This window comes from Taudactylus pleione, unplaced genomic scaffold, assembly GCF_031769625.1.
Source record: "Taudactylus pleione unplaced genomic scaffold, aTauple2 ptg000851l, whole genome shotgun sequence".
In the NCBI taxonomy this organism is placed as follows: domain Eukaryota; kingdom Metazoa; phylum Chordata; class Amphibia; order Anura; family Myobatrachidae; genus Taudactylus; species Taudactylus pleione.
In genome coordinates this window covers 364,238-391,028 of record NW_028285253.1, presented here as the reverse complement: position 1 = coordinate 391,028, position 26,791 = coordinate 364,238, and the positions used below count along the sequence as shown (strand labels likewise).

Here is a 26,791-nt window from a genome sequence, read left to right as displayed (position 1 = left end):
ATCGCTGGCTCTGCCCAACCTCCCAGTCTGCAGTTATTTATTTAAAGAGTCTTTGCTAAGATGTTTTTCCAAACAAGGAATTGCAATGTTTTGTGGAGTTTGAAAACAAGAGAGACATTTTTGCAAATATCTATATAATTTATTCAGTGGTCTTTGCACGTGGTATTTTTTCAGGGGATGGGTACCGTATCCCTTTTTTTAGATGTGTAATCTATAATCAGCAATATAATTGCCAATACTTGAGTTACACAAACCATCATGTGTTGTATATTTTTAATCTACCCCCTACAAAGTAATTAATAGATTAAAACTGTGTAAAACAATGCTTCTCTCCTCTCCTTGTTTCTCTCAATGACTGTGATACCACTTATTTAACTTGTTTCCTTTTACCCTCCCCTCTACATCTGATGCTGTTGGGCTGAATCCAGCTCACCATCTCTCTCTCCAATCAGGATGGCGGCCTAGTGGAAGAGCCCACTACTTCACCATTTTTGCCTTCACCAAGCCTGAAGCTCCCCCATCCAAACAGTGCACTCCCTAACCAGGCCCTAGGTGGCATGACACCAGGCCTAAACATGCAGCACTTGAATTCCTCTAGACAGGTAAGGAAAATGTACTGCTATTGTAATTGTCTCTCCTATAGGCTATAGCAGTGTTTCTTAAACTCTGTCATCATAGAAACAGAACAGTGCATGTTTTCCAGATAATTTAGCTGGAGCACACGTGTGTTAATTGACTAACACAATAGATCTACAAGTGGTACTAATTATTTCCAATTCCTTTATTTGTGCTGTGAAGAAACGTGGTTGTAATATAAAAGTAAAATGTGAATCAACATTAACACGATTCTGTTGTTGCCCTATAAAGAGTGGGTAGTATATACAGCCCAGAAGACATTGTACAGAAAACAGAAATTAAAGTGTATTGATAAGGACATGCATACCTGAACGAATTAACATGTACACACAGATACCAAGTGGCAATCTGGGTATGTTTGGCAATAGCGGAGCAGCACAAGCCAGGTCCATGCAACAGCCGCAACAGCCGTCAGTGCAACCTCTCAACTCATCCCAGCCTAGTCTTCGTGCTCAAGTGCCTCAGTTTTTATCCCCTCAGGTCAGTCTATGTGTGTTTTCACCCATTGTTTCATTAACTGTTGTTGTTATCTAAGAAGATTAGGTTTGTGTGGTGTTTTTTTTGTGGGCTGGGGGTGTTTCAATCAAATAATCTTTTATTGAGAGTTTTAAAATTTTAACAAAGAAAACCAGAATAGAAAAAAGGATAAAGATGTGACAAATGGAAAAGTGACATTAGAGATAGGAAGGCTGTCATAACAAATAATATGTATACAAACCTGCGTGGTTGCGTGTAGTTGGTAAGGCCCAAGGAAGACTGAGACCCACTGAACACACAAGGCTTGGGAATAATTATTAGAGATGAGCAGCCCGGTTTTGATTCTATTCTTTTCGAAAAATTAGTGCAAGTTTGGATTTATGTTATTGGCTATCCAAAACTCGTCAGAGCCAGATAGCCAATAGCATGCCATTTTTGAGATAATATGATATTTTGGGATGACATTCCTGTGGGTGTACAGGTATCTCATGGTTAGAGACTTCATTAACTAGGGTGCTCCATTTAAAGAGTTCTGGGCAAGCAACGTCCCGGCAATTATGACTTTTGCAAGAGTAGTAAGGCCGTTTATATTTATAAAGAACTTTATTGTATTTCTCCACCAGACCAAGGCCAAACAAGCAAATAATAGGTCTAGCGTGGGTAACATAGGAGTGGTGACCTTAATTTTTGCCCATACACGAGTGTAGAAATCAAAACCACCTGGACATTCCCAGAGTGCAAGGCCCCACACTTAGGACAGCTAGAGTCAGAATGGAATTCCATTTCAACTAAAGATAAAGGACTACGGTACACCCGATGGGCCATATTCAATTGCCGGCGAAAAGTTTTTGCCAGTCACGTCATTTCGCCAGGTGAGAACTTTTCCCCGTGTTCGATTGCAAAGACTTTTCGCTGGTGCGAAAAATCTGTGCCTTGTAACCAGCGGAAAAGATTCGCCTTGCAGAATTGGGGGTTTGGGGTGCAAAGTTGCGGGAACACACCTGCAGCCTTGGGACAGCCCCCCAAAGGTAAACTGCGTCCAAAAAAGTAAAAAAAAAAATACTTTAGAACACCCCAAAAAAGTGCTTTCGTTTTGAGGGCAAAAAAAACAAAGTTGGGGGACAAACTTAAAAACTAGCAAAATCGACTCCAGTGGGTCCCCCAAGTATGCTCATGCTTTTTTTATTTATTACAGGTGCATGCTGAAGGTGCGTTTTTTTAATTTTCGTGTACCCCAAATTTGCTGGCACTACTTATTTTTCCCAAAGAAAACTGCTAAAGGCTATTCTTCACCACTTCTACAAAGATGCAAAATAGCACCAATTGAGAGCATTTAAGCACCCCAAATACCTTTAGCAGGTTTATTCGGGGGTATCCATAGTGATCCCCCATGTCAGTGCATATTTTGGGGGTGTCAGGATGATTTTCCCAACTTCTGACAGGACTTTTCGCCGATTTCAGTTTTGCCGGGATGCGTTCTCACGCTCTTTGCAATTGAATAGAGCCAAAACTAGCGATGACGGTGAAAACTCCGGCATGCGAAAAGTCTGGGACTCTTCACTGGAGATTGAAAACGGCCCATTGGACATAATAATGAATGTGCTAAAATCGAACACAGGGACTGTTGTCCTTAATTGAAGCCAGGCAATGTCCCCAGGGGACCTTGATCCATCTCCCTTTTCTATTTCAAGGGAAGGCGAACATTCAGTAAATAGCGGGCATTGAGGTTAGAAAGTACACAAGAGACTTGTTTTTTTAGAGCCTAGACGGAGAAGCATGGTCTTTAGAGAGGAATGGGAATGAGGCATTTATCCACTCCCAAATTGAACATGCATGTTATGACGGCGCTGAAGATTTCTATAAAAGGTTGTGTGTGGGAGGCCATTTCTCCTTGTAATTGTGCAAATGTTTTAAAAATGGCATCCACATAAAGTTGTCCCACAGATGTGACGCCATATAATAACTAAGTGTTGTCTGCACTTAGCACGCTGAGTTTAACCAGAGAGGAGAATCGGAATCAATAGTCGCCCTTCGTATAATACATTAATAAAATGCCAGTCTAAAGCTGTCTGATGCAATAACTGAGCCAAATTAGTACATGAAAATTTAGAAAGCAAAAATTGTACTAGAGAAAATGGGGACCCCGTCTGCTCAGCCACAAAGCCCACAAGTGTGGCAGCCAACACACTAACTGAGATTGGGAAGAGCCAGACCTCCAGAGGCCTTGGATTTGGACAGTATATGGAGGCTGACATGAGCCTGTTTATTATTATTATTATTATTATTATTATTATTATTATTACCAGTTATTTATATAGCGCACACATATTTCGCAGCGCTTTACAGAGAATATCTTACCATTCACATCAGTTCCTGCCCAAGTGGAGCTTACAATCTATATTCCCTATCACATGCTCACACAAATACACACTAGGGTCAATTTTGTGGGGAGCCAATTAACCTACCAGTATATTTTTGGAGTGTGGGAGGAAACCGGAGAACCCGGAGGAAACCCACGCAAGCACAAGGAGAATATACAAACTCCACACTGTTAGTGGCCGTAGTGTTTATCACTCTAGATAACTGAGGAAATAATAAGATATACAGTATGTTAGTAAACACTGTCTTATGGAGGTATACAGGAGAGTGCTGGAAAAGCAGATTAAGTTTTAATTGATGTATTTTTAAAACATGCTTCTTTTAAGGTCATTTAAGTTTTAATACTGTTACTATTGACTTCTAGCTATAGAGTGCCAGGTGTGTTCTAAAGTTGTATAGGCTCAGGGAGATTACAAATAGTGATATGATATAAAGACTAAACGACCCATAATTATTTATGATGGGGATTTAAAACTCTGGTGACCTATAGCTACTGTTTGGTTCCATATTAAAATAAGAATAGACTATAGTGCTAAACGTCTGTATTGTTTTCTGGTTTCCTTTCCATTCTGCAGGTTCAAGCACAGCTTTTGCAGTTTGCAGCTAAAAACATTGGTCTCAACCCTGCACTATTAACCTCGCCAATTAATCCTCAGCATATGACCATGTTGAACCAGCTCTATCAGCTGCAGCTGGTGAGTAGATCTGATTATCACCATTACATTTTGTATTTATGAGAAAAGTAAACTTAAGTAGAATTTGAGTAGTTGGAGTTGAATATTATGGTTTCTCTACAGCTAAACTTCTTTTATATGTGACTGGTGCCCCTGTGATCTCAAGTGATCAGTCAGTCAGCGCAGTCCGTTTATAAATGAGAATAAACATCATATTTTTATGGACTTTTTAAAAATTATTAATAATTTATATTATTATCTTATATTTCTCTGGCACCACAAGACTTTCATAGCACCAAACTTAGGCAATTACCATACAGGATTACATGAATGTACAGTAAACAGTATAGATACAAACAAGAAATAAATTGACATAGATACATAATTACAACCAGCAAAATGCATATTTACGTAACAAAATATAACAAGAGGGCATTGCTCGCAAAAGAGCTTTTACATTTTAAAGGCATAGTCTTGTTATTACTATACTGTATCAAATGGATGTTAAACCAGCATTTAACAATGACCCGTTTTATTCACCACATACTGTACAACTGTCCACAGTGGCACTCTGCTGGTCTCTACTGTAGATTGTCTTTATTGCAGTAACAGTCTAAAATACACTGTAACAGGCTATGTATTACTGAGCTATATAATTTACAGAAAACTGAACCAGTGGAGTAAGTTCATACCAGACGCCTGGAGATGATATAGACGGTAATGCCCGCTCTCCCCAGACAGCCCCCTTCTATCTCCTCAGCCAGCCCCATACAGCCCTCACACACTTACCTTGACTTCTGCTCCTCTGTCAGTGGTGCGGCCGGCTCCTCTGCCAGCTGTGACGTCATTACGTTATGTGCACCTGGGCACTATCAAGAAAGAAAAAAGCTTTATTGTACCAGGCAGCCATCGTTAAGCAACAGTGCCTGTCGGGACCCCACAAATAGATCCAGCTATACTCATTGCTTGCACCGCTGCAGTGATCAGCAGGGCGCAGGCAGCCTTTATACTGTAGAAAGATTTATCTGTGCCCCCTGACTGCTGCCTCCGGGAGTTCCGCCACTGCGCTGAGCTATGTATTTTACCTGCATGGTTCTTCTCTGGGAAATTAAACTTAGAATTAGTAGTTCTTTAATGTACTTATTGAATGGTTTGCATTGTTTGACATATTTCTAAATGCAGCATCATTGTAACTGTTTAATGTCCACTTCATGTTTTTCCATCGTCTCAACTCTGTGACCCACTTCTCCTTGCACCTGCAGGCATATCAGCGTTTACAACTCCAGCAGCAGATGTTACAGGCTCAGCGTAATGTTTCCGGACCCATGAGACAACAGGAGCAGCAAGTAGGTCAAACCTGCTTATCTGTCCATAGCTCTCTCCGTAGAGTCATGCATGCCTACTGCAGCTTTATCTCAACAGCCTGTTAGCTAAACCCTGTTCCTCTAAACAATCACCTACACACTATTTGGAAATTAAATAAAAACTGAAAATCTTCTAATGTATTCTTGGTTTTAGACTTTTAAGCAGAAACCATAGATTGACAATAAAAAGTTTTCACCCCCTTTTAGCATTTTGAACTTTTAATTTTCTTCCCATGTGGAATCATAATTGAATGATTTGGGAGTTCTTACATTGATCAACACACAATACTGTAATGTCAAATATAAAACAACTTGAAGGGGCTGATTTACTAAAGCATCTAAACCGCAAAAAAGAAGGTATTGCCTGTAGCAATCAATTCGATTCTACCTATCATTTTCTACACGATAGTAGATAAATGATACTGGTTGGTTGCTATGGGCAACACTTTTACTGTGCTTTTAATACATTTTCTCCCCAAAGCCTTTATTTTAAGTAAAAGACAATAAATGAATCCATTTAAAACAGGAAAAATATCAACAATGTCTAAATGTCCATAGTATTTTGTTATGGGCATCCAGGGCATGATTTAGAGGTGGACGCAATGTCAATTTCTGCCATTAGCGGCCAATGTTTTCAGTTTGCGCATGCATCAGAGTTGCACTGCGCATGTGTCCCGTTGGTTACCTCCCAAGCAGAATGAACCTGGATGCAGAGAGAGAGTGAGGCATTCCTTGGTGGCTAGGTAGACGTGGGCGTGTTGCAGCCAGCTGAGCAACCATAGAGCTGCTCTTTTGACGGTTGTGCGTCCAGTGGTGCGAGTTATTACACGAAGAGGTGAATTTGAGTCGCAGCCAATGGCTGTGTCTGTACGAATATCATTGGCAGCAGCATTAGCAAGAAGCAGTCTTAAGCGGCCCATTCACAGTGCGATAAATCGTCCGATCCGACGGATTGGTACGATTTGGCTGCTATATCGCACCATGTATGGGCATGATATCTGACAGAGCGCACACCCGTGGGGTTGTATATCACACCCCCAGATCTTTGCAGGTTATCGATCTGGGGATGCGATGTGCGATCTCAAGCAGCGCTATGCGGGTGGGGGAGCCAGCATATTGGGCGGTTGGCCATCCGATTGCACCGTGTGTGGGGACCGCCTGATATGTCGGACGTCTGATCTCCCATCGCGCCGGATGGTGCATATCGCACCGTGTATGGCCGGCTTTAGGAGCTGATTCTGATCTGGGAGCAAAACAACAAAAAGCAAGTAACTTTGTATCTGGAACAAAAAACGTGTAGAAATGCAAGGGGTGCAAATATATTTTTTCTTTGTGCATGCACTGCCATTTAGATGTGAGTTTCGTCACACCCATCCCAAATCTAAATCTTTCTGCACGTGTTAAATCTTCCCCACCTGCAGTGCTACATGGTTTTACCAAGGTGCACAGTTACTTGCTCTTTTTTGCTTGGCTCCCACCTGATCAATGAGAATTCCAACACTGGGTCAGTTTTCTATATACATTTTATTTATTTTTTTTAAATTGAGAGAAATAAGGGACCTCAGTCGTTCATAAACATAGTATATCCCATAGGTGACCCAGTCATGCATAGGCAGCTGAAGGCCCATCATTGGGTGCCTCTCCCCAAACAGCGCTATAAATGAAAAACTACAACTTGCTGAAACAGTTTGTACAGTAACTTGAAAAATATACAAATAAGGGAAAGGGCTTCTCACTACAAGAGTACATATAAAAGTAGCCTCTAGCACTCATCTGCCAGGCAGCAAAAACATTTATTTCAAACTTTCTCTGAAAGGGCGCTCTGTAAAGCATGTACTCTGTCACTCCCAACTATAGTTCTAAAGGATGTTTTTAGTGAGGATTCTCAGCAGTGAACAATGTGTTTTCCTTTGCTCTGGCCTTGCATAAGTACAGCTCATTTGCTTTATACCACCTGCAGGTTGCACGTACAATCAATAACATGCAGCAGCAAATACAGCAACATCAGCGTCAGCTGGCCCAGGCTCTGCTTATGAAGCAGCAGCCTCCTCCTCCACATCCACCATTGCATCCTTCTGCAGGCAAGTCAACACTGGACAGCTTCTCACCCCATAACACAGGTCCAAGCCTGACTGACCTGCACACCAAAGAACAGCAGTCCTCTTCTAATAATTTCTCTCCATACCCAATTGGTACGTATCAATTCTATTATCTATTTACTTTACCAATAACTTCTAGCTATAAATGAATTTGGTTTTATGGGACAAAATTTATTAACGACACTTGCTTTATGGATTATGTTAGTATCTACATTTGACGGTAAGTAACACGAGTCTATAAATGTATATTGTACCAATGGAATATAGATTGTGAGCTCCTCCTTAAACAAGAAATAAGGTTACAGCAAAAAGCATGTTGTGGTAAAGGAAATACCACTGATAAATTAATTTTTTATCAGCATCGGTGCATAATTTGTGCTTGTAAACGACATAGCTGCATCTGCTTTCTTGCTCCTTTCTGGTACTGTTTGCACTTAAATCAGACCTATGGCAAGGGTGGATGTTGCTGCCAAGCTCAAGGTTTATGAACTTATTTTCTTATAGAGTCGTATTTGACACCAAAATATTTGAGATACACCATTTAAGTACTATTTGGGCTTTGTTATTCACCTAACATAAAAACTGATCATGAATTCAATTAGTACATTTTGAAAGAGCAGAAGAGAAAAATGTGTTGTCGTCGTCCTGGTTGATTTTAAATATCCTGCTGCCTTCATCCCTTGAACTGGAAAACTATCCTCCAATTCTAGCAAGAGACAATTACGTGTTTCCCATAGCAATACCTTCCTAATGTTCCGTTTTGTTATTTACATGATCATTGCTGAAATCCATCACTTGCTGCTGTAAATAACTATCTACCAGTCTTTCCTGGCCACACCCATCCTCTCCCCTGGAGTTAACAACCAGCAATTGCAAATGGAGATGGCAGTAGTCTGCAGATTATCCAAACGGGATGTTCCAATAGCTTCCCAAACACACACCCAACATGGCTTGTAAAGTAGTTTCTACAAATGTAAATGTGTTAAATGACTTGAAAAAGTACACTATAGCACTGACCACATGTAAGGATTACCAGAAGCAACCAATTAAAACTTCCTAAATACATGATCTACACTGAAGTGCCGAAAGTCATGAGATAGCAGTATGTAAAGGTAATGGTAGATGGCGTCACAGTACTGCGACGTCTTGGAAATGCCCAGACATGCATAATTTGTAAACTGACATCTCGAGTCAGTTTGAACACTGGTTAGGCTGCTCATGGCAAGGCAATGTGAATTATCGGAGTTCGAACTGGGCATTTATAGTGGGTGCCTGACTGATGGGACATTCCATTTCCGAAGTTGTTCGGACATTCAACATTCTTTGATCTGCGGTGTCACTTGTTTACCGGGAATACATCATGGAAGGCATTACCACCCAACATGGACAGCACAGCTGTCAACCACAGGTGCTGAATGATCATGATCAGCGGCGTCTGGTCAGCTCAAATCAGATCTACATTCAATGCAGGATATACCAGATGAAAATCCAGCAGGTCAGTGCAGTGTTCTTTAGCTTCCAGTATCCCTGCTAACACTACGACATTGGTCACAGCGCCTCACCTGGGCTTGTGACATCGCTAATTGGACCCTTGTGGACTGGCAACATGTGGCGAGGTCGGATGAGTCACACGGTTCCAGTTGTTTTGGGCTGATGATACGATTCGGACATGACGCAGACCCCATGAGACACTGGACCCCAGTTATCAACAGTTATCAACAAGGCACCGTGCAGGCTGGTGGTGTTTCCATAATGGTGTGGGGGTGTGTTCACGTGGCATGGGTTGGGTCCGATGGTCCGCATGAACACGTCATTGATCGGTAACCGCTATTTCTACTTCAGGGTCCATAGGGGGTCCACAGGGTTGACCTTGGGGTATAGCTGGATCTGGATCCACGGGCACCACGCAGTTAAAGCTTTGCTGCTCCCAGGATGCACTTGGGTCCGTCCTCCTCTATACCCCGCCCCCGGCCACAGGCACCTCAGTTTTAGTTGGTGCCCGTCCGGAGTCGGGTCACCCTGTTGCAGTGGGGCTGTTTTTAGCAGCCCCTAAGCTTTATTTTTGAAGATAGAAGATTTTATTTTATTTTTTACTCTTCAGAGCGGCAGCATCAGACTGTCCAGCTGGACGTCCACGCTGCCGCTCCAACAACCCCGCTGGCGCTGCGACGCCAGTACTGATCTGGGGATCGCAGCGGGACCCCGGAGTCAGTACTAGCGTGGCTCCGGGACCTCCCACTGACTGCTGCCGGGCTCACGGGGATTCAGGTAAGCCGCGTGTAGCGCTGTCAGCGCTGCACGCGGGGGAAATGCAGTCTCTAGCCGCCGGTCTCTGGGGACAGACCGGCGGCGCTAGTAGCGGCGGCGGGCTCCCCCCTGTGCAGGCATACCCCGCGCGTCCGCTGGACCACCAGGAAATAATGGCTGGAGGGGAACCAGCGTCCCTGGGGTTAATTACTAGCCAGGGGAGGCAGCCTTCCCTGGTTTAGCGGCTCCTCCCCTCAGCTCAGCGCGCCTTCTCTCACGTGTGCTGGCGTCGCTGAGCTGTTCTTCATGTGGCCACTCCTCCTCAGAGCTCTCCGGCGGCCATCTTCAAGGCTGTAACGCAGACTCCCAGGCGGTGCAAGGACCGGTCCCCCTGGGTACCTCTCCTCTACAAAGGGACAGTGTACGCAGCGCTATAGGTTGATTGTAGCGGAAGGTGCGGTGAGTCAAATCCTTACTGCATTGTATGTGACTTTTGCTAGTGCTGCTGTCTGTGACTTATTTCTAACTTACTGTCAGCTTGTACCTATCCCTTTCCTTTTCCATACGGCCCGACAGGTGTGTGGGGGAAGGGCTTTTTTCTGTGGACATCGCTTGTATAAATCAAGTATTTGCGAGGTCGGTCACATACAGTTGTGTGCTGCACACTTCCATATTGTGGGCTGTTTGTGTTGCATGCTGTGAGTGCGGAGGTGTTTTCACCATATTCCCTCTGGTGATACGTTTTCATTGAGCATTTCTGTATCATGTCTGATGAGGAGACTGAGCACTCCGGAGCTCCTGTGCTGTTTTCCTGCAGACGCTGTGTTGCTGGAGTTGATAGGGGGGATCTATCTCAGGATGGTCTGTGCGGGCGGTGCCAGCTGGTGCCTGGCCCCTCTGTGCCCCCTATTTCACAGGATCCTCCTTGGGCGATGTTTTCCCAGGTGTTGGCATCTATTGTGGACCGTTTAGCGGTGCCGGCTGCGGTGCCTGTTAGGGCGTTGCCCCAGCCTAACATCCCCCATTCCCTGGGTATTCCGCATTTATTGCAGTCTCCCCCCGGGTCTCAAACCGTGGGTCCTTATGCGGGGGTGCCTGTGTATGTCCAGTCCCCCCCTGTGACTCAGCAGTCGATGGTGCCTTTTCAGGGTTATCCTCATGCTGCGCCTCCACCTTGGGTGGATGTACTCTCCAGCTCTGTGCAGAGTCTGGCGGCCTCATCCTCTGTTTTTGTGTTGCAGAGTGATTTGCCCCCTAAGGCGCCCAAGCGTCAGGTTGTGAGTTCTCTAACAGTGCAGCTGTCGGACTCGGATGTGTCTTCGGATGATGGAGAAGTTCATGAAGACACTGACTCTGACGCCGCGGCCCAGGAGATGGAGACTAAATCTTCCATTAATGTGCCGGCATTGGTTAGGGCGGTGCGCGCTATCCTTCATATAGAGGATGATGCACCGGCCCCTAAATCTAAGTACCCTAACTTTAAAAAAGCTAAGGTTACGTCGAGTGTCTTTCCCTTGTCTGACCAGTTGACGGATCATATGACGGGGGCCTGGCAGTTGCCCAGTAAGAGATTCAGTTGCCCAGTAAGAGATTCCAACCACTAAAGAGGTTGGCATCGAATTATCCTTTTCCTGAAGCGCATTGCAGGAAGTGGGAAACTCCACCGGCTGTGGATTCCCACGTCACTCGCTTGATTAAGAGCACTACGCTCCCATTACCGTCTATTTCCTCTTTGAAGGATCCCACAGACAGGAAGGTCGAGATATGTTTGAAATCCATTTACTCCCTTTCAGGGGCGGTGGCGGGCCCGTCCATGGCCATTTCATGGGTGGCTAAGGCCATTGAGAGCTGGGCTAACGCTTTGGACGATACTTTTCCAGAGGATGCTTCGGAGATCCAGAGAGCGTTAATTGGTCAAATGAGGGATGCCGCTTCCTATGTAGGGGAAGCTTTGTTGGATGCTAGTCTGCTGACCTCTAGGGTGTCGGCTGCAGCTGTGTCTGCTCGTCGGTCCTTGTGGCTGAGGTCTTGGCGAGCAGATGCGGACTCTAAAAGGAGTCTGGAGGCATTGCCTTTTAATGGTGAGTTGCTATTTGGTCCGGACTTGGACAAAATAGTGGATACCTTGGCTAAATCCAAGTCGGCCTTCCTTCGGGTTCAGTGCCGGCTAAGGTTCGGAGCTCCGCCTTTCGGTCCTTTCGGGTTCAGGTAAGGCCAAGGGTCAGTCCTTCCCGAGACATTCGGCGACCAAGGCTGCACCCAAGCCCAAGAAGCAGGCATGGAGTGCTCGGCGCCCTTCTTCCAAGCACGAGGATAAACCTGCTGCCTGATGGGACGGGCCTCTCTCTGGGGGACCCCAGAGTGGGAGGCCGACTTCTCCTATTCGCCCAGTGTTGGCACAATACCACCACGGATGCCTGGGTTCGAGAAGTAGTCTCTCAGGGGTACGACCTGTCTTCGGTTCAGGCCGCCCCGCCAGTTTTTCTGTATGAGTCCTTCTCTGGACAAGACCAAAGCTGTCCAGATTCAGGTAGCTATAGAATCCTTGCTACAAGCAGGGGTCATTGTTACCGTTGCGCAGCCTCAGCGCGGCACGGGGTACTATTCTACTCTGTTTTTGGTGCAGAAACCCAATGGTTCTCATCGCCCTATCCTGAATTTGAAGTCTCTGAACAAATACCTCAGAGTTCCCAGGTTCAGGATGGAAACGTTACGTTCCATCATTCTGGTGATGGAACCCAGGGATTACATGGTCTCCCTCGATATCCAGGACACCTATCTCCATGTGCCCATAGCCACGGCTACGTGGGTGTTCACCAAGGTGATGGCAGTTATGGCTGCCCACCTTCGTGGTCAAGGTATACGGCTGTTGCCGTACCTGGACGATCTTCTTCTGCTGGCAAGCTCCCCAGAGGTGCTTCTTCGACATCTCCACCTGACCATTGCTTGTTTTCAAGCACACGGGTGGTTGATAAATTGGAAGAAATCCTCTCTGATCCCATCACAACGGATGGTCCATCTGGGAGCACTTCTGGATTCTGGTCAACAAAGGATTTTCTTGACTCCGGAAACGGTGTCCTCCCTACGACTGAGGATACACAGTTGCCTGAGCAGTGGCAAAGTGTCGGTCCATTCAGCAATGAGAGTCCTGGGGTCCATGGTGTCGGCATTCGACATGGTGGAATTTGCCCAGTTCCATTCCAGGCCCCTGCAGGGGCAGATTCTATCGGAGTGGAACGGGTTACCTCACCGGATCCGATCCCAGATGCTGGTTTTGTCCCCGGAAGTGCGCCGGTCTCTGGTGTGGTGGCTTCAGTCAGCTCATCTCGTCCAGGGTCGCCTCTTTTGGATGCCGGACTGGGTTCTGTTTACGACAGATGCCAGTCTCCGGGGTTGGGAGGCAGTGACCGGCTCGTTGTCACTTCAGGGTCGTTGGTCTGCGGAAGAAGCTCTTCTTCCCATCAACATTCTGGAACTGCGGGCAGTTTATCGGGCCCTGCAGTCGTCCGGTCCCGCTCTTCACGGAAGGGCGGTTCAGGTGCAGTCCGACAACGCCACCACGGTGGCGTATATCAACCACCAAGGTCCGCAGCGATGTTGGAGGTGTCTCGCATCCTTGCTTGGGCGGAGTGTCACATTCCAGCGATCTCGGCAGTCTTCATTCCCGGAGTCCTCAATTGGGAGGCGGACTTCCTCAGCCGTCACGACGTGCATCCCGGGGAATGGTCGCTTCACCCAGAGGTGTTTCAGCTACTCGTGGACAGGTGGGGGCTGCCGGAGCTGGACTTGATGGCCTCCCGTCACAATCACAAGTTGCCCGTTTACGGGTCAAGGACAAGAGACGCAGGCGCCAGTCTGGTAGACGCGCTGTCGGTGAAATGGACGTTTCACCTGGCGTATCTGTTTCCTCCGATATCCTTACTTCCTCGGGTTCTGCGGAAATTCAAGCAGGACGGCGGCACGCTCGTGCTGGTTGCTCCGGCGTGGCCCAGACGTCCTTGGTACTCCGATCTGAGGTGTCTCTCCATCGACGCTCCGTACCTTCTTCCTCAGCATCGGGACCTGTTGTCTCAAGGGCCCTGCCTTTACCCGGATCTGGGTCGGCTGTCTTTGACGGCGTGGCTCTTGAGACAGCCGTCTTGAGGTCTAGGGGTTTCTCCAGTTCAGTCATTGGTACCATGCTTAGGGCACGCAAGCCTGCCTCCGCACGGATTTACCACAGGGTGTGGCGCACTTACTTTCAGTGGTGTGAATCCAGAAACTATGATCCTCAGGTGTTCCGGGTTTCCAGAATCTTGGAGTTCCTTCAATCAGGTTTGGACCTCGGCTTACGCCTGGCCTCTCTGAAGGTTCATGTGTCTGCATTGTCCGTGTGGTTTCAGCGACGGATTGCTACACTACCGGATGTTCACACCTTTTTCCAGGGTGTTCTCCGGATACAGCCTCCCTTCGTGCCTCCTGTGGCTCCTTGGGACTTGGCGGTGGTGCTACGGGTCTTGCAGGGTCATCTTTTTGAGCCTCTTGAGGCGGTGGACCTCAAGTGGCTGACGTTCAAGACCGTTTTTCTCCTAGCAATTGCTTCTGCCAGGAGGGTGTCAGAGTTGGGGGCGCTTTCCTGTCGCCCTCCTTTTCTGATTTTTCATCAGGACAGAGCGGTGCTCCGCACTCATCCTGAGTTTTTGCCCAAAGTGGTCTCGAAGTTCCACATTAATCAGGAACTTGTTGTGCCAGCTTTTCAGTCACCTGATGTTTCAGCTGGTGAGGCTTCCTTAGATGTAGTCCGGGCACTTAGAATCTATGTGGATCGGACTGCTTCGGTTAGGAAGTCGGATTCTTTGTTTGTCCTCCGGTTTTCACAAGAGGGGTTGGCCTGCCAACAAGCAAACGTTAGCCCGTTGGCTTCGTTCCGTTATTTGTGAGGCTTATGCACAGGAGGGTTTACCTGTGCCAGCCTCTGTTAAGGCTCATTCCACTCGTTCTGTGGGTCCCTCTTGGGCTGCTAGACGTGGCGCCTCCGCTGTTCAGCTGTGTAAGGCGGCCACTTGGTCTTCAATTCAAACGTTTTTGAGGTTCTATGCGTTTGACACCTTCACCTCTCAGGATGCATCCTTCGGGCGCCGGGTACTCCTTTCAGCACAGGAGCGTCCCCGCCCTTAGTTGAACTGCTTTGGGACATCCCCAAGGTCAACCCTGTGGACCCCCTATGGACCCTGAAGTAGAAAACAAGAGATATGGTAAGAACTTACCTTTGTTATCTCTGTTTCTACGAAGTCCATAGGGTCCACAGGGCCCCCGCCCTGACGCACCTGGCTTCAAATGGGCTGTGTGGCTGGTCACCGGTTTTCCGTCTCCCATTTCTGTGAGTATGGTTTCTTGTGTGTTCCAGTCTTCCTTCTCTCTGTTTAGTCTCCTCCTCCGGCCTTAGCTGCTTACCAACTGAGGTGCCTGTGGCCGGGGGCGGGGTATAGAGGAGGACGGACCCAAGTGCATCCTGGGAGCAGCAAAGCTTTAACTGCGTGGTGCCCGTGGATCCAGATCCAGCTATACCCCAAGGTCAACCCTGTGGACCCTATGGACTTCGTAGAAACAGAGATAACAAAGGTAAGTTCTTACCATATCTCTTGTTGTTGCGTTGCTTGCAGCCCTTCATGGACTTTATGTACCCCCACAAAGATGGAATATTCCAGTAGCATAATGTACCGTGTCATCGGTCCCAAGTTACCCAGATTTGGTTCGAGGAGCATTCTGGAGAGTGCCAACAATTGGTGGGGCCACCACAATCGCCCGACATGAACCCAATCGAGTATTATGGGACGTGTTGGAGAGGTCCATCCACATCCAAGATCCTGCACCTACAAATATCAGGGAGTTGTGGGAAGCTATCCAGACAGCATAGGTCAACATCTTAACTGTAGTTGGATATCTGTAAATGTATCATTGTATAAACATTGGTTGTGTGTGAATAAGTAATAATTATATAGGCTGTTTTCTATAGATAAGTTTTGCATTTCTATTGTGCTTAAAGTATAGGCAGTGTCTTTCATTAGTCTCTTCGATTTCTGTGTGTGTGTGTGTGTGTGTGTGTGTGTGTGTTATATGGTTTGCAGTTTAAAATGTTATTATACTTTGTAGCCATTAGTTACTTAATATATGGATTATATTTTCCTTCCATACAGTTCCCAACATGAATGTAAGCAGCATGGATATGACTGGTGGTTTATCAGTGAAGGATACGTCCCAGTCTCAGTCTCGACTGCCTCAGTGGACTCATCCCAACTCCATGGACAGCTTGACAAATCCCTCTTCTCTTGACCCTAGTCCTAACAAGCCCTGTAAGTCAGTTCCACATATCGCATGAGAACATGATACGTGTGCTATTTTCCAGTGTTCGTCTCTGGCTGCGTAACTATCAAGGGAAAAGTTATTAGTTTTCTCATGTCTTGACAGTAATATGAGAGCTCATTGAGGGGGTGAGTCAGAGGTGGATGGATATGCAGTAGCGATGTGACCTTTGTCGCAGTAGCTATTGCGAATTTATGCTAATGCCGCAGCTAATGGTCTGTCTACTGAGGTGCCCACCAGCTGCGGCTCTATGTTGGACATCATCCATACCGTCAAGTTGTTCATAACGTCAGACAGAATTTGGGTGCAGGTGTCAGTGGAACGAGTCTTTTGTCGCATTCCCTAACACTGACACAACCCGTCACTGCCCAGGAACGCCTATCGGAAATTTCATGGAGCACTTTGCAATTCTGATCCGCGTCCCACAGTGGTAAACATTGGGGCGCATGTGCATTGCATCTCTGATGCATGCGCAGATGTAGAACATTGGGTGCTAGCGCCAATGTTCTACATCCGTCCACCTTTGAATCAAGTCCAGAGCCCTTATTGTTGTGTTATAGGAAATGTGTGCGCTGAATAGTATGCTATTTATGATTGCTTTTCCTTCCAGCCTTACTATTTTACCATACATATTTACTTGTTGCTCTGACTGTTTTGTGGGGAGGAAAAGCTTCATTTTACATATGCAGTGAATGATTGTATCACCTTGCAAATAGGAAAATATGTAAAAGTGTAATACTTGTCATGTCATTTGTTGTCAGATTTTAAATAATTTTCCGTTTAAGATGGTAATCTTTGGTTCAAGGAATTTGTTTCCTTATACTAATTGTGCCAGAATATTAGTGCATATCTGTTACACCAGTGGTGGAAAAGCCAGTCTGCATTTTTACAGTGGCAATACATCATTTGCCGTCCTGTTACTAAAGATATGTTTACTTCAGGTTTGCCATAGCATATCGATAGATTTGTTTTTCTTTGCAGCAGTATATTTTGTTTGTTACAATTACTGTACTATGGTGTCCCTTATTTACACTTAATGACCTATGTAACAACGCAGTTATTTTGGCCTTAAAGGAATTCTTATGCTGGGCATACAATATACAATTATCTGACCAGTCTTCCAGTATATTGGCAGATTGCCCAGGTAATTGTACAGTGTTTTGCCTCGACTGACCACTAATCGGTCTGTCAGACGTACTGATATCGTTCAGCATGTCCAAGACCTTCGATAATTAGTCGGCCGCATCTAGGGGGAAATATTTCCTCCCCTATGAAGGAACGCAGATATTGTGGCCATACACTGTGGCATATCTCACAGTGTATGTTCACAATATCTGATGGATTCAGCTTGTCAGATAAAATGTCTGTCGGTATGCCCAGCACAGCTAGTCTCCTTCTTCTGGATTGGTTGTTGGATTTACGTATAGCTCTGTATATTAGTTGATTGTTAATTAGATTGTTTAATCTGAGGCCACAAATCTAACACTTTTTTTGCAAGAATTAAGTATACTGTATGTTCCTGTTGTAGATTACTTAGATATACAGTGTGTACTAGTGTGAAATAATTTCCATGTAAGCAGTCTTGTTTGCTTCTTCTGCAGTACATACTAAATGTGATTTAGATATTCCTTCTTATTCCACTTACTCTTTTATTAGCAAACCTAAATAAAGTGTCTTCCATTTTTGCTTTTGATCCCAATATTAATACACTGGTATCCAAATACATGTTAGACAGGAGAAACGAACAATCAGTAAATCAGTGATAAAGCAATAAATAAAGCAACATTTTCAGGGTTCACATATATTTAATCTTCATTCATAATAAAAACACTGGCTACAGTGATATCATGTATATTGTAAATAAATGCCTACTTGGTAGTTCATATTTACCATTTAAAAACAGGGTCATACAGTAAGTTCTATCAAGAAATTAGTCTAGCTGGACATAAATATGAGGGTGGCTAAAAAGTAAGGTATCAAGACCTCTCACGTGTATAATGTTCTCCATTTCATTCTAATTTCCTGCCAGGCCAGAGCAAATAGACCAATGCTTCCCCTCGAGCCATTAGACTGCACCTCATATCAGTCATACTGTCCCAAAAACAGTTGTAAGATGGTGGGACTGAGGTGCGTAGCGTGATCAGATTTCTGCGTCTAAAGAGCACATCAGCAGCGCAAATTCAACGCCAACTTTTTGGGGTTTACAGTGATAACGTTATGTCATGGAAACAGGTTTGGGTTTGCTGCACTGTCTTTGATAACCGCAGGACAGTCATTCAAGATGAGAAGCGATCCGGCCAGCCAAGCATGTACACCACAAATGACAATTGGTGCCACTTTGAGGGACTGATTTAGGAGCAAGACCGATTTGAGCTGGTGATATTGCTGACTATCTGAACATCTTAGTGGGTTCTGTGCACAACATTGTTCATGAGCAACTGGAGTAGAGGAAAAAGTGTTCAAGCTGGGTACTGAAGCAACTGACAGAAGTTCCCAAAACCAATAGGATGGGACTGTCTCTCCTGCATCATGTGATACCTGATAAGAAGCAAGCATCCATGACATGGAAACACACATCATCCCTACCTTCAAAGAAATTCCAAACAACTTCATCAGCAAAGAAGAACATGGCATTCCTGTTTTGGGACCACCACGGCGTGCTTCTTGTTGATTTCCTCACTAAGGGAGATACTGTGAATACTGTCCGCTATTGTGACACATTGAGCCATTGCAGAGGGCAATTTGACAAAAACAACCTGGGTTGCTGCGAGAAGGCGTCATATTACTGCATGATAACTCCAGGCCACACTCAACCAACCACATGCGTGAGTTGGGAGGTACTGGACCATCCTCCCTACAGCCCTGATCTGGCACCAAGTGATTTCCATCTCTTTGGACCATATCAATAAGCACCTGGGTGGAAGGCAATTCGCAACCGATGAAGTTAAGAAAGCCGTCATGTCCTGGTTTCAGGCGCTTGACACTGATTTCTTCTATGGTGGGCTAGATGCCTTTTGTGTACCGTTAAAAATGCTTAGACAAGTATGGGGACTATGTGGAAATATAATTTGTACTAAGTAGGGGCGTATTAAGAGAGGAGGAGGCCCGTGTGCATTCCCTGTCCAAGGCCCCCTCCTCCCGGCTGCCGCCAACGAACTGACAGCAGCAGTAGACTCCAGGCACTAGTCTGTGCCGGGAGTCTACTGTGCATGGTCAGGACACCGGGAACATGGTGCGGTAGCCATTTTCCCAGCATTTTCCCTACTGCGCATGCGAAAAAACACTGGGAAAATGGCCATCTTCCAGGCGTTTTGTGTAGCGCTACTCCAGCCGATGTAGGATTTTGGAGAGGTAAGTATAAAAAAGTATGGGTGCACCCATAAGAGATACGCCTCTGGTACTAAGGCCGTACTATTGATTATACATACAGTATGTAAGAGTTCAATAAATCTACTCATTGAACCACGCATTGAACAACCCTCATATATTGACCATTAGTTAAATGTGACTCAAAATTTAGTAGTCATTACCCAATGTCTAATTTACTCTTGTTATACATTTCTGAAGTAATCACTGTAAATCATTCATTCAGATCCTGAGCAATAATATATTATTGTTTTGTAAGTATTAATTGCATTTGAACCAAAAAACTTAATTTTTTGTTTCTTGCCAACCATGATACAACTAATGGGTTCTTACCTGGTAGCACATTTGAAAATGATCAGCTTGCTGCAAAGCTTCGAAAATCGATATACCTCTGTGGCACACATAATGTAGCAACTTTTTGTTAAATTTCATAGTTTTTCTTACTTTATTGCAGCAGGTTCTCTACCTGGGAGTCTAAGCATTGGCCCTCCTGGAAAGCCCTCTATAGATGACTCCTACAGCCGGTACGATCTTCTCCAAAACAGTGAGTCACCCACAAGTCCTGTTGCTGTTTCTGACAGCTGGTCGCGTGCCAAATCTGAAAATGAGAAAATCTCCAATGGATCCAGTATCAACTGGCCTCCTGGTAAGTGTTGTTTCATTTATTTGATGCCAGATGGTTAATTTACATCAATGTCTTATGTTCAAGGATTGCTAGCTTCTACTATAGTGCATCGATGAATCTATTACATGCTCATGTTTTGTTTTTTATTTCTGTGTACTGTTGATGTATAATTAAAATATTGAAAGCAGTTGCCTAGGGCCCTAAGTTTGACATTTACATTTTTACTGAACTGCAGAGTTTCATCCTGGAGTACCTTGGAAAGGCCTGCAAAATATTGACCCTGAGAATGATCCTGATGTGACCCCTGGGAGTGTCCCAACAGGACCCACCATTAATACTACAATCCAGGATGTCAACCGTTATCTTCTCAAGAGTGGAGGTATCAAGATTTGAACAGGAGATATTCTTAGTTAATTATCCTAGCAACTTTTATGTATTGTTATAATCACTGGTTGCTCAGCTAGTAGTTTCTATAATCATTATATATTACTAAGAACACAAAGCAGGTGATTTGGTTAGATCTGTCCAACTGCTTCTGACCTTCTCTTTTGTTCATTACAGCAGTGTTGAGATGAAAGCTGTTAGTTTTTCCTTCCTCTTTGTTGGCGCTATTATCAATCACCATATTAAATACATTACTGGTCAGTTGTAGAACACCACAATTTTTCCAGTTTTTATTGCAATGTCCGCAATTTAATGTCTCAATGTACTCTAAAATTAAAGCATAAAAGCAACAATTGTGGAGAAATAAATCATAGAATCATTCTGTTTAAAAAAAATTATATAATTTTTTGACTCCTCAAAGCAGCTATCTTATGCAGATATAACCACCAAACACACTTGTGGCACAATTTCTACAATGGAAATAAAATATTGCTTAGGACGTTCTTCCCATAACTGTTGCAGAAGTTCCCACATGTGTGGCACTTGTAGGTTGCTTTGTTTTCACCCTTCAGTCCAGGTCATCCCAAACCAGCTCTATATTAGGTCTGGAGACTAGGCTGAGCTTTCCATTATTTGAAGCCTACCATGTAGTTATTTTTTTTAAATGTACAGTAGTAGCAACATAGCCTGGAGGTATGTTTTGGGTCATTATCTTGCTGTTGGATGAACCCTTGACCAACTGTGCATAATCTAGATGGTATTGCACGGTGCTGCAAAATGCTGTGGTAGTCCTTTTTGTCCAGGGTGCCAATCACTCTCTGTACGGTAAGTCGCTGACTGGGCATTCAGTAAATAAACCCCGCTCCATCACGATTCCTAGTCTATGTTAGACACTTTGTGTCACAGGGGTTTATTTATTTAGCAAGCCGCCGCTTCCTGCTTAGTAAAATAAATAAACCCCACACACTGTGGAACCATCCTTTCGCCTACACAACTGCATACAAAAACCCTGCGTGATGAACCAAAGATTTCAACTTTTGTTTGTACCAGTCTTCAGTGTTGACTGGCAGTGCCCAGGCAAGCCTCTTTTTCATTGCTGCAGAACAACTGTAAGTTCTTAACCCATTACTTGCTCCTTGAAAAAGGCCCTTTTTTGATAACTCTGCAAATGAAATTATTTTTCAGTTTTAAAAAAATGAATTTTAACCTCTAGAAGTGTACTGCTTACCTCTGTGCCAAATTAGTTTATTCACTCGACTTGAAATGCTTAAATTTCAATAAAAATTGTGAAAATGGGGGTCTTCTAAAGCTTTTGACCAGTTGTATACATTTATAGCCTATTTATAAAACGGTTCACGAGCATCTCACAGCCAAATATTTGTTGTGCTCTATATATGTTGTGCCAATCTTTTCTTGCAGAGATTGACTTTTACAGTGGTGAAGGTTGGACAAATCTTCTATTACGGCCGGACTGGCCATCTGGCACTTCAGGCAAATGCCAAAAGGGCCTGATGGGCTGGTCCGGCCGCCAGAAGGTCTGGCCGAGCACCACCACCCCTTGGTGCTCTTGGCCGGCTTGCTGAGACGTTGTGTGCTGCAATGCCATGCCTCTTTTTCCTGTGTGGCGCACAAAGAATGTTGTTGTCGAATCTTAATCCCAGTCTGTCTGTGATATGTATTATGTACCAATATCTGCATTAAAGGGAAATTACACAAAAATATCTTTTTCAATACAGTTCCCAGGACTGCTTTGTCATATTACACTTTAACAGCCGATCGGGCATTTCAAATTGTTCACTTGATCTCCTTGGCATACCACCATGCCTGCTTGCCATATTTGCCATCATAATTTATATATATTTATTGCAGCTCTTTAAATATTCCTTACTTACCGTGTCATTGTCTTACTACTATGGATTGGACTTATGCAAATAGAAAAAGTTTTGAAATTTGTTTCCATAACATTTAACCACATTACAGTATGGTATGTTGATTTTCAGATTATGTATTCATTTTACATGCTGTGTTCTTAGTATTAATTTTAAGTATGTATCATATACTTTCTTTTTTTTCCTAGCTAAGTTGTCTGATATAAAGTCCACCTGGACATCAAGTCCTATTGCCCACACTCAAGCATCCTTGTCTCATGAGTTGTGGAAAGTACCCAGAAATACTACAGCCCCAACAAGACCGCCACCTGGGTTAACCAATGCCAAGCCTTCCTCTGCCTGGGGCACAAACCAGTTGGGTTGGACCAGCTCCTATTCAACAGGTATTAACATGTATCTCATGCTTCCAAGGGTTTAAAGTGTTTCTTATATTAAGGTTTCTTCACGTAGGCCAAACGTTTTGCTTTACACTTAGAACTTAAGCGACAGGATCATTGTTCAGTTTGGCTAGATACATTTGTGGTTGGATGATGACCACACAAACAATAGTGGGTAGCGGTCATCTTCAAATATTCTTTGATAATACTTTTGCCATAACTGCTAATGATCCTATAGCTTCTAATAGAATAGTCACCTGAAATTACAGCCACACGTTCTTCAATATTGGGTCAGTTGTCCGTTGTCTGCTGCAGCACCGCTGCATGTGTAGCCAGTTTAACTCTAACTTCCTACTTCAACAATATGAAGTGTCTCTTTGATCTCCTGTTTATAAACGTTCTGTTTGTTAGTCAGCTTTCCTATAAAATAGTAATATAATATGATAACAGGTTTGCCAATACCTGCACATGTGTGATTTGTTTCAGGATAACACATTTTTTGCAGGTGTTGAAAGTTGTGATAAATATTTGTGTAAACAGTTTGATTGTCATTCTAATGTCACATAAACATTTAGGGGTCAATCCACTTAGGTGCGAATTGGGAGTAGCGAGTTTGTTTAATGAAACTCAACAACTTTGCACAAATGCTCGAACCCGAGAATTCTCCAGTCCAATTAAAAATGCCTATTCGCGTTACTCGCAGCAGAGGTTTGCGACTTGACTGCCAAATGCAATGTGAGAGAAGTGCATGAAAAGTGAGGAGACCACTTTTAATTTCGTTAGCAGGACTGTATAGAAGGCTGTTTGTGGGCATAAGGAAAGTACTGAAGGTTTTCTTAATGTTGTCAAATAGCTGATATGTGCTTTTGTATAAAAATAACTTTTTTTCGTTTAATCTCAAACTAATTAAAACAAAAAATGAAAAACAAAAATTAGGGAAAAAAAGGTGATTTTGGGGTACTTTATGGGCACTTTGAAAAATTGTAAATAAAAGATAAAATATAAAATTATTTTTTAATCAAAATAATTACTGTAATTTAATTTTGGGGCGCCTAGACTGAAGAAAAAGTTGCTTTTGGGGTAATTTGAGGCCATTTGTTTTAACCCCAAAAATTGCATGTAATTATTGGACTAATTAAGCTAATTAGAAACTTTCAATTGCCTAATTAGTCATTAGGGGGGTGTCCAAGGGGTTCAGCACGGTGTCCTGACATTTTAACTTTAAAATGAAGATTTTCCTTTACATGTCTCACCCTCAGGGAGGTGCGAATGGAAAAATGCGAATTCAGGGCCTGATTCAGTGCGAGTTTTGATAATTGGATTGCAAAATGAATTTGAAGAGAAATTCGCACCTAATTGGATTGATCACTTAGTGCGACTGCATTTTTTAGTATTCAGTTTGCATCAGTTTTTTCTTTGAGGGCCCCTGGAGTATACGTTTCTGTTTTGTGCAGGGACATACCGTACAGTGTATAACCACTGAGTTCTTCAAATTTTAAAAGCATCCATATGACATTAGCCAAAGGCTTATTGAAAATAGCCAAATGTGATATCGTGCGACCTACCAGTTTTATTACTAGAACTGCTTTGTGAGAGGAAAAATTAAAGCCTATCCATTGAAAAGATAATATATTGTTAATAAGTAAAAAAGTTTGATCCTTGGTGAAGACATCCTGCAACTGGGTCCACTGCATACTTGCATGCGCAGTCTGGATTTCAAACGAGGCTGTGGGGAATGCGGGGGAATTTATAAGTGTTGCGGGGGAGCGGGAGGCTTGTAAAGAAAACGGGAGCCTCCTGCAAGAAGCGGGAGGGTTGGCAAGTATGGTTCACTGCTGATCTGTTTATCTTCCAATGGAGGGGTCTGGTTGACCATGATAAATTGCTGTGAAACCAACAGATGATCTAGTCATACAGTATTTTTTTTTTTTATACAAATGTTCAATATACTGTCTTATCAGACTTGTTTGTGGTGCACAGATAGGATTTTTTCATTTGTCTTTCTACTTCAGGGTCCATAGGGTATCCACAGGATACCTTGGGGTATAGGTGATGACGTCAGGCACCATAGAGTTAAGTTTTCAGCCTCCCAGGATGCACTAGGGTCCCCCTCCTATACCCCGCCCCCGAGCCAAGGCATCTCAGTTTCGTTTGGTGCCAGGCCGGAGTCGGATGCACCTGCTAGAGGGGGGCTTAGAAGAGCCCCTGAAGTTTTCTTCATTGCAGCTGTGGCTGCACATCTGGAAATACAGCATGGACAGTCAATACTGACGTCCATGCTGTCTTCCCTACACCCCGCCGGTACCAGAACGCCGGTACCGATCCGGGGATGCTAGTAAGCATCTGGGGTCACAGCTAGTGGTGACCCCCAGATGTTTTGGACCATGGCCGGATCTAAGGGGGACAACAGGTAAGCAGCAGGGGTCCCGCCGTGGGACCCTGCTGAACATGGTCCAAAGTCCCCAGGCAGGGGGCTCCCTGGGGACTGGCTGCAGCGTGGAGCCAGGTATTAACCTGTGCTTCCAGTACCCCCCTGGGACAGCGTACCGTGGCAGAGCGGTAGTGCTGCGGCATCCCAGGGGTTAAATGCATGCCAGGGGAGCGCGCCTTCCCTGTCTCACAGCCGGCGCCTCCCCTGCTGCACACAGCCCTCTCTGCACACGCCGACTGGCCCTGTGGAAGCGATCCTCCCCCAGGCCAGCCTCCTCTATGCTCCTCGGTGGCCATCTTGAGTAACACTTGTTGAACGCTGCTGGAAGCCTAAGATCGGAGGCATCGTGGTCTGGGTCCCCCCGCATACCTCTCCTCCGCTTGGTCAGGTCTGTGTATGCAGCCCTGTGTTCTATCAGACTCTGTGTCTGTGTAGTTGAGTATCAGTGCTGATAGTGCAGGATTTATTTTTCTGTGCATTGTATGTGACTGTGCTAGCGCTGCTGTCTGTACTTTTAATTTCTTACTGTCAGCCTTATCACTGTCCCTGTTCTTTCTGCTAAAGCCCTTGCGGTGCGGTGCTTGCAGGGTGGTCTCTCGCTATACTAACAAGTATTGGTGAGAGGGGTCACATACTTACCATCATGTCTGAGAGTGACTTTCCTCTCAAGCTTCAGTGTACTACATGTAAAGTACCTATAGCGGAGGGGGAGGGTAGCGCGGAGGGGCTATGCCGGCAGTGTTACATTACATTAATTACTGTCACAGCACCGGTACAGGAGCCGCCTTGGGCTTGTTTTGCCAAAGCGCTTACAACCCTGGTGGGCCAGTTAGCTCCGCAGCCTGCGTTCTCACAGATGGGATTGTCCCAGCAATCAGTGGTGTCGTCACCCATGCAGGGTTTCCCGAGGCAATTGATGGTACCCCACAGTCTCCCTATTTCCCCTCCCCAGGTCTCTCAGGAGCCTGCGTGGGTTAATTCCCTGACTAGTTCTGTACAGCACTTGTCGGATGTGTTACAAGGGGAGTCTGTGTTGCGGCCACATAAGCGGCCGGTGGCGTGTCTGTCTGCTCCTTATGAGGATGACGACGTGACGTCTGATGATGGGGAGATTCTGGATTTTTCGGACCAGGAACCTCTCCGTACTAAGGAGGCGGACGCTAGGTCCAAGGTGTATATTCCTGGACTTATTCGGGCAGTCCGCACAGCTTTGGTGATTGAGGACGAAGATCCTCCGGTATCCAAATCTAAATATGCCTTTTTTAAGGATATTAAGGGTGACGCCACAGTGTTTCCTCTTTCGGGTCAATTGGTGGACCATTTAGAGGAGGCGTGTAGACAGCTGGCAAACGGTACCAGCCGCAGAGGCGTTTGGCGGTGGCTTATCCGTTCGCGGATAATTATTTTTCTAAGTGGGAATCCCCTCCACAGGTGGATTCTCATGTGACACGCCTAGTCCGTAGTGCCACATTACCCATGCCATCCATGTCTTCCGTAAAGG

The 26,791-nt window shown here is 44.8% G+C and overlaps 1 protein-coding gene across 4 annotated transcripts in view; it reads left to right on the top strand.

Moving 5' to 3' along the window:
- TNRC6C (trinucleotide repeat containing adaptor 6C) overlaps nt 1-26,791 on the top strand; it is a 199,530-nt gene that overhangs the window by 146,451 nt on the left and 26,288 nt on the right. For 2 of the 4 annotated variants that reach the window (XM_088458798.1, XM_088458794.1), the window contains 9 exons: nt 429-602; nt 970-1,116; nt 4,068-4,187; nt 5,429-5,512; nt 7,491-7,722; nt 16,053-16,208; nt 20,039-20,230; nt 20,445-20,588; nt 22,671-22,865. In XM_088458798.1, coding sequence (XP_088314924.1) covers nt 429-602; nt 970-1,116; nt 4,068-4,187; nt 5,429-5,512; nt 7,491-7,722; nt 16,053-16,208; nt 20,039-20,230; nt 20,445-20,588; nt 22,671-22,865 — 1,444 coding nt within the window. The remainder of the gene's footprint in view (nt 1-428; nt 603-969; nt 1,117-4,067; nt 4,188-5,428; nt 5,513-7,490; nt 7,723-16,052; nt 16,209-20,038; nt 20,231-20,444; nt 20,589-22,670; nt 22,866-26,791) is intronic. The other 2 variants (XM_088458797.1, XM_088458796.1) reach the window with 2 other exon arrangements.